Source organism: Nuphar pumila, chromosome 7, assembly GCF_984573655.1.
Source record: "Nuphar pumila chromosome 7, dmNupPumi1.hap1.1, whole genome shotgun sequence".
Classification (NCBI taxonomy): Eukaryota; Viridiplantae; Streptophyta; class Magnoliopsida; order Nymphaeales; family Nymphaeaceae; genus Nuphar; species Nuphar pumila.
The window spans coordinates 130,552,135-130,563,911 of NC_143255.1; the positions used below are offsets into that span (position 1 = coordinate 130,552,135).

General features: G+C 37.7%; 1 protein-coding gene and 1 non-coding gene across 4 annotated transcripts in view; both read left to right on the forward strand.

Annotated features, from left to right (window-relative positions):
* LOC149833541 (potassium transporter 7-like) overlaps positions 1-5,010 on the forward strand; it is a 10,458-nt gene extending 5,448 nt beyond the window's left edge. Inside the window, exons 2-10 of one of the 3 annotated variants that reach the window (XM_090015191.1) lie at positions 386-504; positions 1,327-1,570; positions 1,668-1,913; positions 2,005-2,055; positions 2,178-2,438; positions 2,998-3,050; positions 3,132-3,246; positions 3,327-3,581; positions 3,688-5,010. In XM_090015191.1, the coding sequence (XP_089871317.1) occupies positions 481-504; positions 1,327-1,570; positions 1,668-1,913; positions 2,005-2,055; positions 2,178-2,438; positions 2,998-3,050; positions 3,132-3,246; positions 3,327-3,581; positions 3,688-4,766 (2,328 nt within the window). In that variant the 5' untranslated portion in view covers positions 386-480 and the 3' untranslated portion in view covers positions 4,767-5,010. The remainder of the gene's footprint in view (positions 1-385; positions 505-1,326; positions 1,571-1,667; positions 1,914-2,004; positions 2,056-2,177; positions 2,439-2,997; positions 3,051-3,131; positions 3,247-3,326; positions 3,582-3,687) is intronic. The other 2 variants (XM_090015190.1, XM_090015192.1) reach the window with 2 other exon arrangements.
* A 6,109-nt stretch (positions 5,011-11,119) lies between these two features.
* TRNAS-AGA (transfer RNA serine (anticodon AGA)) lies at positions 11,120-11,201 on the forward strand. Its single transcript has one exon. It is a non-coding gene; the product is annotated as a tRNA-Ser (tRNA).
* The last annotated feature ends 576 nt before the right edge of the window (positions 11,202-11,777 follow it).

Genomic DNA, 11,777 nt, shown 5'->3' on the forward strand with positions numbered 1-11,777 from the left:
TGGATATCCCGAACATGCCAAAGAAAGACCGCTTGTTCCACTTTACTCGTGATCTTCATAATTGGGTGAGGCAAGAGATCTACCGACAAGAACCACGTGATTTGTCCAGTGCCATTACTGTCGTGGAACGTCTCATCAATCTCCACACTCTTGAAAAAGTGAGAATTGTGGAGCTGTTAAGAGGCATTCATGGATGTGGAAGCATTCACCACAAATTATACCCATAACAAATTTTAAAATGATATGGTGTCTTCTTGCATCAGTCACTACTATATTTTTTTTTTACAAATGGTAAATGACACATTTATTAGCTATACTTTGGAAGCATTCAACGTCTTTTAGTTTATCTTCTTTAAATTACAAAGTTTCCCATTACTGGTGACAGTTAATGCATGAAGCTAGCATGTCAGTTTTGGATTTCTTAAGGCTATAAATCATAGTTGCTGGAAAGAGGTACGGGTACATGGTATTGTTGCAGGTATGTTAGGGCTTAAAAAGTTTCAGGTATGTTTTCATTTGAAACATGTATTGAAACGGTTCAGAAAAATATTGATACGAGTTTCTAATATAGATTAATACGGTTTCTAAAAGAATTGGTACAAGTTTCTCAAAAGTCTATACAAAGTATATATTTTTATAAAAATTACCTATAAATAAAAATGGTTAAACATTATATGTCAATCAATCATTATTGCATAATAAATTTTCACAAATTCTAATATTTATTACTCTTAATAAAAAAGTGTGCTTATAAAGTGAAATTGTTTGTATGAAAAAATGCTAATAGAAACAAACTTGATACTCATTTATAATGTAATAAAAACATGTTTTTATGTAAGATGGTACGCATTTCTTACGTAATTGAGACGAGTTTCTTAAACATTTGATACTTCGGTTTATGGTTTCGGAAACGAGTTTCATATCGGTATCTGGTACTGCTGATACACGATACACCAGGGTGTATGGAGTACCAATGCAACTATGGTATAAATTATAAATTTATGGTGAATATATATATATATATATATATATGTATAAAGTTTTTCTAGATAGAATTTAAGTAAAAAATAATGAATTAAAAAACTACATATTCCTTTGAAAATATATTGAGCGGGTACTTTTGGGAATATTGTAATAAATTAAATTTGCAAAGATTTTCCATTTGCAGGAGATCTTGGTGATATTTTTTGCTTCAACATGCAACATTAGTATCAATTATCTTTTCCTTGACTGGTCCTAGTACGGATGGAATTTTGAGACATATTTCATGCAAGAAGTATGACTTTTGGTTTTGACGTGAAACAAATTTGTGATGATGGCGTGCAGGTTTCATGGATTAGATACTGTCAAAACACAGCTCTTCTAGCATATCAAAGTCTTGGTGTTGTTTACGGAGACTTAAGCACATCCCCATTGTATGTCTATAGGAGTACATTTGTGGAGAAACTGCAACAAGATCAAAGCGAAGAGTCAATTTTTGGTGTATTATCTTTGATATTTTGGACCATTACATTGATCCCACTATTGAAATATGTTTTCATCCTCCTCAGTTCAGATGATAATGGCGAAGGTGGGTGGTGGCATAATTAGGTTGTGGTGTCTGGGTTCATAGCTGCTTTGATTAACCAGTTGAATGTTTGTTCTGTTTTTTCCTTTCATCTTTTCAGGAGGAACATTTGCCCTCTACTCACTTCTTTGTCGGCATGCTAGAGTCAGCCTACTTCCTAATCAACAGGCTGCTGATGAGGAACTTTCCACATACAAGTATGGGTACTCAAACCACGGTTTAAGGATGTCTCCACTGAAAAAATTCCTTGAGAAGCACTCAAATCTGCGGACAGCTTTGCTTCTTGTTGTGTTATTTGGTGCATGCATGGTAATAGGTGATGGTGTCCTTACACCTGCAATATCTGGTAATTTCCTTATTTTGTCATATTCTTTTCAGTGGTCCCAGGGGATTATGTGTGAATGAGTAGCACATTTATCTTTATGCTTCTTTTGCAGTCTTATCATCCATGTCAGGTTTGCAAGTTCGTGCCAAGAATTTGCATGATAGTGAGTGATACTCAGAATTAATTTCACTTTGATAATTTGACTTTGTTATGCATTTTTTGTTTTGGTCTTTGCCTCATTCATGATGTGTTGTGGTTGATAGATGGTTCTTTAAATTGTTCCAGGTGAGGTAGTGATCCTTGCATGTATCGTCTTGGTTGGACTGTTCGCACTGCAGCATTTTGGCACACAAAAGGTGGCTTTCATGTTTGCGCCCATTGTAATATTGTGGTTGCTATCTATTGGTGCTATCGGTTTGTACAACATCATTGTGTGGAATCCAAGTGTATATCGTGCACTTTCACCATATTACATATACAAATTCTTCAAGAGGACAGGAAAAGATGGCTGGATTTCACTTGGAGGGGTTCTCCTTTGCATTACGGGTATTTTCTTCAGTTCCTTGAGATGTTAATCGGTCATAATTGCTATCAATTACTTTGCAACAAGAGGGCTTGATTGGCAACTTCTTAAAGGTGGAACCGGAGTTACCGGAAGCATCTAGGTAAGTGGGGAAGCGCGAAACGTCGCGCTTCCGAAACACGCGGGGAAGCGCCATGTTTTAATGGGAAGCGCGCTTCCCTTTTATGGGAATCACGCTTCCCCCATTTTTCATTTTTTGTATTTTTTTTATTTATATATTTTTCTCTTTTTTCGCTTCCGGTTCGCTTCCTAGGTCGCTTCTGAGATGATTCTTGATTTGCTCCTAAGTCGTCCCACGCTTTCCGCTTCCTAAAATTTTGAAAGTGCCTCGCTTCCCGCTTCCACTTTCCATATCGCTTCCCGCTCCCGCTTTCTCAACTGGCAACCATGGGTGGAACCTCATCCTCAAAAAGGCAGAAATGTCTGAAAATCTTTTTGTGCCTTTTGTAACATATAATTTGAGTGTTTTGCAGTGTCGAGAACCATGAAATTTCTCAAAATTGTTGTTTTGGTGTCTCACAGGTACCGAGGCAATGTTTGCAGATCTTGGACATTTCACTGCAGTGTCTATAAGGGTATCTGGATCTGACTATTAACTTGTGTATATATAAGTCATTTGCAGTTTGTGTGCTTAATTTATATTTTAAATCAAGCAGGTTGCATTTGTTGGAGTCATATACCCATGTTTAGTATTGCAGTACATGGGTCAGGCTGCCTTCTTGTCTAAAAATCTGGCCGATATACCAATGAGTTTCTACCAGTCAATTCCAAGTAAGATATGATTCTTTTAACTGTGCTATGATTTCTTTTTGGCTTCATTTTTTTGAGCTGTCATGTGATCCTTTCTGCAGATCCTGTATTTTGGCCTGTCTTTGTAATTGCGACACTTGCTGCCATTGTTGCAAGCCAGGCGGTCATATCTGCAACATTCTCGATCATTAAGCAGTGCCAATCCCTTGGTTGTTTTCCAAGAGTGAAGGTTGTCCACACTTCAAGATGGATATACGGGCAGATTTATATTCCGGAAATAAACTGGATTCTCATGGTCCTTTGTGTCGTCGTTACTCTTATTTTCCAGGATACCACTTTGATTGGAAATGCTTATGGTAATGTTTTAAGCTGGATATGCTTGGTGAAACAAAGTCACATTTTAAAAATTCAATCTTCTACGTCTGCATTTAGTTCTAAATGATCATTATTTTCTGTTTCCAGGTATTGCTTTCATGTGCGTGGTCTTTGTTACAACATGGCTTATGGCTCTGGTTATAATTTTTGTATGGCAGAAAAGTGTTTTCCTGGCCTTAGCATTTCTCCTTTTCTTTGGATCAATCGAAGCTGTCTATCTGTCAGCTTCTGTCATGAAAGTGTCTCAGGGTGGTTGGTTGCCTATAGTGTTATCTGGTGTATTCATGTTTGTTATGTATATTTGGCACTACGGCACTAGAAAGAAGTATCTGTTTGACCTGCAGAACAAGGTCTCCATGAAATGGATACTCAATCTGGGGCCTAGCCTAGGCATTGCCCGTGTTCCAGGTATTGGTCTCATATACTCTGAATTGGTCACTGGGGTGCCTGCCATATTTTCACATTTTGTCACAAATCTTCCTGCATTCCACAAGGTGTTGGTGTTTATCTGTGTTAAATCTGTCCCTGTACCCCATGTGTTGGATGATGAGCGTTACCTCATCGGCCGCATTGGTCCGAAAGAATATCGCATGTACAGATGCATCGTGCGATACGGATACAAGGATGTTCAGAAGGACAACGATAATTTTGAAAATCAGCTTATAGTCAGTATCGCAGAGTTCATTCATATGGAAGCAGATAATTCTCAGGCTTCCAGCTGTGACAGTTCATCGGATGGGAGGATGGCTGTGATTGGAACCCAGGTGAGATCAAGTTTTAATCTAGTGCCCTGCGAAATAGGTGAGGCGACACAAAGCACTGCAAGGAGCAGTAAATCAGCAACATTGCTAAGCTTGCAGTCGCTCTACGAGCAAGAATCGCCACAGCAAAACAGAAGAAGAGTGCGGTTTGAATTACCTGAGGAGCAATGCATGGATCCATCTGTGAGAGAGGAGCTGATGGATCTGTTAGAGGCAAAGCATGCAGGGGTGGCATACATAATGGGACACTCGTACATCAAGGCAAGGAGGGTATCTTCATTCTTGAAGAAACTAATGATCGACTACGGGTACTCGTTCCTTCGTAAAAATTGCAGAGGGCCTGCCGTTGCACTAAATATTCCTCACATCAGCCTCATTGAAGTGGGCATGATCTACTACGTGTAAGTGTGTACATAAGGCTGCATCCATGTTAGATTAGATTCTGTTTCCATCCCCTCTTTGTCTTTTCATTGGCATCGATGGTAATTTCTGGATTCATGAGGTTGGTGGGCTTTGGATAGGCCCTTGATGTTGTGAATTTGTCAATCTGAAAAGAAAGTAATTTTCTATGAGATCATCCTTCCTGTATTACTTTGATGTTATTGAGTTAACAAATTAACAAATAAAATATGCAACAGGTGTTTTGTAAGGCTTCTTGATGCAAATCATTGCATTAATGCCATCGAAGGAGCTCCACAGTGGAGTATAACCAGGAACTATTGTTCCATTGTTTGGCCATGTGATGCAAGCTTTGGATATATCGTGCATCATACCGGATCATCGTATCTTATATCCCGCATTAGTTGTAGATCACGCTAAGAAACCAGTTCTTTATCTGCAAATTGGTAATCTAGGTACAAATGCATGTTTAAAGAAAAAAAAAAGGATAAAAGTTCTGCGTAAACACCTTACCCTCCGTTGCATATAAGGCACAAAGTTTATTTTAATTTATTATCTAAGATCTAGGTAGGGTTTGATCATTTCTCCTAAAGCTGCAAACCAGAGTAATCAAGAAGAATGGAAAATTGACGAGTCACTAAAATATGAGAACTGGAAACATGAGAACTAACGCCAACCACTATTTTTATGGAGTTTTTGTTTTTTTCTCTTGAATCTAACCGGATATAATCTACATGCTTGGTTTTATAATAACCCGCTCTTGAATCAACCAATTTTGGTGCATAAACTATTTTGATGCATAAATGAGATTTTTTTAAGGCTTTAAAGTCAATGGCTGGTTATTTTCATAAATATTCAACCCTTCAAAATCATAATTTTTCATTGAAAATACACGATCCAATGAATAATTCCTAGCAAATTTATCATGCCAAGCCCATCTACATGGTTGGATTTTCCAAAAAAGTGTTGGAAATGCCCCTATTTCTAGTTCTCTTATTTCAGTTCGTATCCAATGCTCTGTAACGCTTTTTGACCTCCTCGAAATAAGAAACAAGACCCCTATGGAGGAGCTGGGCACCATCGAAAAATACCTGAAAACACACACAAAGACAAAACCCAACTTAAAACAATAAACAAGATAATAAATAAAATAAATGAAGATGGAGTGCACCACGGGCATAGGTAGCGATTTGGCAAGCGCAGAGTGAATCTGACAGGGCTGAAGCTCTATGGGTTTAGGTATGACGGAATAGACCTTGTGAGCTAGATGGTTCAACATATTAGAGTCGACCTATGCTAAAATGCCCTAATAGAGGGTTCCTTACTCCAGATCTAGATGACTGAAATAGGGGGAGAGACCCTTATTTATAGAGTTATAAATGGACTTTGGACTTAGAAAAATACGATTTGGGATCAAGATATCTAGATTCAGCCGCCATAAAGCAAGCTGTATTTTTATTGGATGAAAAAGTGAGCTGGCGGGCCATGAATGGCTGGTCTTGCATGGCTTATCCCACGAAAATTCATGATTTAGATTGGTTGGTTTCAGTTAAAACATATTTTCCCAAGTGACAAGTCTGGAAATGACAGGTTTTGGACAGCTATAGTTGTTTTTATCATAACTCTCAAAATACATTTCATTTTAACGTGAGATTTTTTTGTTTGCAAGATAACAACTTTAACTTCGACTTTTGTTTTAAGCTCAAAGCCCAAAAATGTAATTTGATAGGTCAACAATGTATTCTAAGTGTGCCCCCCCAACTGAAAATCATGGTTAGCCTTGGATAAACTTTACTATTTTGGCCATAAATCCTTTCATGAGCATTCAATTCGACCCAAATTTATTTTATTTAGAAGTTAAGACATTCTAAAGTATTTAATTTTTTGGTAAAAAATATCAAAAATATTATCTTGTAGGTCGAAATCACGTTGCAAGTCAATTCTACCTTATTTTAGATATGGAACAACTCGTTTGAGAAATCTAATCTAAGAACCAATTTATTCAAGATCCAAATGGGTCAAAATTGGATTGTCTACAGAAGTCAGATTGAATCCAATTCATTTCACCCTTACATATCATATCGATTTTCAAAAATGTCAAAAAATGTCAACTTGCCTTCTAAGTGAGACCCCAACTGAAAATCAAGGTCAGACTTAGACGAACTTTATTGTTTTGACCATAAATTATTTTCTGAGCATCCAATTCGACTCAAATTTATTTTATTTGGAAGGTAAGGCATTCTAAAATATTTGAAATTTTTGGTAAAAATATCAAAAATGTCATCTTATGAGTCAAAATTAGGTTGAAAGTTAATTCTGCCTTGTTTTAATGAGAAATCTAATCCAAGATCCAAATGGGTGAAAATTGGGGTGTCTTATTGAATCCAATTCATTTCACCCTTACATATCGTATCCATTTTCATCCCCAAATCTGAATCACGTGATATCCAAGCATGTGTTAGCTTGCTCCATCCATGAGTGTCCGTTCACACCAGATATTAAGTTGTACTTTTAAAGGGATATTATTATCTATAAATCTGAATTCAATATAAATTGGATTCATATTTGATCCATATATACATGATATGATGGACCAAACCCGACTCATTTCTATGCGGGAAATTTACGAGATCACTCCTACCTTTCCTTTTCCCAATAATTAAGTTGCATGTTTTCCATGAAGATTTCAAAAGCATGCCCACTTTTTCCACCAATATCCAAGTCCTAGTTGCAAATCTCATTTTTGGGATTTTCACAGCTAGATAAAATCTCAAAATAAATTTTTTTTTTTTTTTGGGGGGGGGGGAGTGGTAACATCAGGAAAAAATTAGAAAAGCATTTAGATACTTAAAAATTAAGAAGCAATAAGTTCAAGCTAAAATTGTGGCTGCATCACAGAAATTGCCACATTTTATAAACCTCCCCATGTGAAAACAAAAACTATAATTAGTGTGCTTTGATGACTTGTGAAAAAAAAACTATAATTTGTGAAATCTTTCATGACTTGTGAAAAAAAAACTATAATTTTGTGAAATCTTTGATGCTCCATTAAAAATATTTTAGAAAAAAAAAATCAGCCACACGATGAAACTGTGGAAACAGTTGCTTTACTATTTGCTCATAGAATGCTTTGTGACTGACAAGTTTGCTAGCCCTTTGCAAAGGGATTCAAAATCACAAGAGAATCTTCCTTTCGTGATTTTGAATAATTGGTCAATCCAAGTTACTTCTTTTCTCCCAAGTATAATTTTTTATTTAAAGTCTTTCCTTGATATAAAAGATTTTGGTTCTTCTCTCTCCAAACAGGAATAATCAGGGATGTCAATGGATCCGATTTTATCCTATATTCAACTGAATCTGACTCAGTTTAGTTACATTTGATAAGCCAAAGTTATATCTGATTATATTTGGATGCAAATATGGTTTTGATTTTTTGCTACCCAATCCAATGAATATTTGAATGCATTTACTGGCAAAAACTAAGATTTGGTACGAGATTTATACTATCCAAATCTGAATCCAAATTCAAATCGGTCTAGTCAATATCAGATTAGTCGGATCTGGCATTCGCCACATCCGACCCGAATTTGAACCATTTACATCCCTACAAATAATCAATTTTTTTGAAAACTAAAAAATGTTGATGCAGTTTTTTATTATTATTGGATTGATAACAATATATTTTCATTATTTTAAATTTCAGCAATATTTTTATTTATTAAGACATTAACAAAAATTATTGGAAATTTTAAAATAAGGTTCATATGCGTCATAGCGTGTCAGGTGGCATGTCCGAATGTCATGTCTTAGGGACAGGGCCCTAAATGGTGTGTCCCTGTGACATACCATACTAGAAAAATAAATTAGCATGACAATAGAATTTTTTTCCCAAAAAAAGATGGCAAATCTAGGGAATTAAATACATGTGCATGCGCACACACACACACAACAAGATTTCATTCTAAAACCATTATTCTAGCTCCGTAACATACAAAACTAAAAAGGAATTCAAAACATATTTTTTGAAAATTAGGTATGCTAATTATCAGCCCCAAAGGAGTTTGGCGCAGTTGGATGGAGGCGTAGGCTGCTAGACAGGCTGTCTAGGTTCAGATCCCATTAGGGATGGCAGTGGACTGGGTCGGGGGCAGGGGACAAGGTCTCCACCCCCGCCCCGTTTCAAAATCCAAACCTTCATCCCCGCCTCCATCCCCGGACAGGGATGGATTTTAACCTCCACCCCCGCCTCCATCCCCGTTTCATGTCCTCCATCCATGGTCCAAACGGGGGTGAGGCGGGGCGTGGCCCCATTTCCCCTTAGTCTATAGTCATCCCTTAAAGAATTGGGGATGGGGCGGGGCGGGGTGGGGCTAGGCGGGGATTGGGACGGGGACGGGGCGGGGCGGGGAAAAGTGTAAGTCCATCCCCGCCTCCATCCCCGCACGGGAATAGATTTTAACCTTCATCCCCGCCTCCATCCCCGTTTCATGCCCTTCATCCCCGGTCCAAACGGGGAGAGGCGGGGTGGAGCCCCGTTGTCCAACGGTCCACTGCCATCCCTAGATCCCATAGGTGTCACCCTTTGTACAAGCGGAAGCGTGGTAACTCCCTAGGGGCAAAGGGTAAGCTCACGGTGTTTTACACTGCTAGGAAAGTGATCGTAAGTACGGCAGACAGAGCCAGCACGGTTAGGTCTCTAATCTTAGGGGCGGTTTCTCGGTGTAAATATTAAAAAAAAAATTTATAATTATCATGAGAATTACCCGGATCCCTCAATGGTCACATATACTCATAAAACATGGGTCAGAATATGAAAGGGAGGATGCAGACAGCAACTCAAGAAGTCCCAAGAATACAACTCAATTTAAGAAGAAAACATGAAGCAAGGAAAAAGTTAAACTTGCATAAAGGCTTTGCCTTCCCTTTGCCAGTATGACTTGTCCTTTTGATGCTCTATCACCTCCTCAGTGATCATCACTTTGGGTAGGGTAAACCACCTTCACCTCTTTATTCTCCATTTTCTTCTTCCTCTTCAACATGATGGCTAAAGGCCAAGGGTAGAAAGATGGTGGACAAAGGGTAACACCTCAAAAACCAATTGGGGGGCTCAGGTTGTCTGGAAAGAGCAGTTAGTGCACGTCCTTGTGTTGGGACATTGCAAGTTCAAATCTCAATGGTATATGGTTGTATAATTGGTAGGGGTCTGCATGCCTAACCCCAGCTTTGTCTGTAGAAAAAAAGGGTAACACCTCTAAATCTTTATATTACTATTAATTAGTCTAAAGATGGTCCTATCCATGTTCTCTTTTGTTGATTCATCCTAATCTCCATCTGGATATAGTTGTTTTTATATTGTTACTTTAAGAAATATACTAATAAAAATGTGTTTGATGCAATTGCCTTGTAATATGTGAATAAGGGGGAGGCAACGGATAACCATCATAGTTACATGTGTCCAACTGCGTAAAAGCAAAAGGTAAAATGTATCAAAATAGGTAAAAGCAAAGTTTGAAAGCATATATATATATACATATAGTAGACATTTTTTCTTTTTGAAACATTTACTCGCAATGTTGTCAGTATCGGCATAGGCCCTGAATAGTTTGGCCACTGATTCCGTTGCCTCGGCCAATGCCGATACTCAAGTGAATCGTTCTGTATAGGCCAAAAAATAATAATAAAAATATTACATGTCAGCCATAATGTGACACGTGTTAAAACTATTAAAATAATATAAAAAAATTAAATTTTTAATATTTTTACATTTATTAAAAAATAATCGATTCATGGGTAATTAAAGCGTATCGATTTTCTACTGATATGCTGTTTATTCGATTCGAGCACATTGGTGTAAAAACCCCAGGCCCCTCTTCCTCACGAGGGAGTACATATCCAACTTCTGCTTTGTATTAAGGGATGCATATCCATGAGCTGTAACTCGTGACGTCCATTGAGCTTGGTAATTGCTCCTAACAGATCTGCTTGTGGACATTTTAGCAGGCTAAAGAAGAAAATTTTACATATTAGCACTTATTAAAAAATATATACGTTTAACCAACCTACATTTAAAGAACCAAACTCTTGCTAAAGCTATTGATCTGACCTTAACGGCATAACATTTAGTCATTTTTTAATTTGGTGCATAAAGAAGCCGTTATGTTCATCAGAGATTTAGCCGCCACTGGCTTTGCTTTCTCTACCTAAGCTAGTCCTCCTATCGGCAGCGTTAAACTCCATAGGCTTACCCCCACAGAGAGTTACGACTTAAGCAAGAGGTGACGCCTATGAGATTTGAACCTAGACGCAACCAATTATTTCACAGAATGAGGATTTTTAAGATGCGTTATTTGACACATCGAGTGGACGTGCCGGAGTGGTTATCGGGCATGACTAGAAATCATGTGGGCTTTGCCCGCGCAGGTTCGAATCCTGCCGTCCACGATTATTTTGTGTTAGTTTTTCTAAGTTCCTTTAAATTGTGGTAGGGAAAATGCTTTTCTGACACAGAGATATGCCTTAACAATTAAGCCAAATAGTTTTTTTGCTGCCACCTTTAAATCTCTGGAAGTTTTCTTCCAACATCTCCTTATCTCTTCGTCATGTTGTAGAGTGGCATCATGTCATCCTGGAAGCTTGAGCTTTTAGTTCGCCGCTGTATCACTCTAGCATATTTAACTAACATGGTATCTTGATCTAACGTAAGTTCTCTCCAAAATCATGTTCACCTTCTCTGTTAACATCTTTGACAATACTTTTTTTTTTTTAGACAGAAAGCTAGGGTTTAGGCAGACCCCTACCAGTTATACAACCATATACCGTTTGATCGATGCACACCATTCGTTTGTAAAAAGTATCTCAATATCTGGGCACTGTCATATTGATGGATATTTATGTTAAATTTGGTGAGATTGATTGTGCACATCGTCAATTCTGGTGAGAGATGTTATACCATCAGATTTCAGTTTAGCACATTACCATGTTTGATGGGTATGTTGAGTTTGGTGAGATTGATTGTGC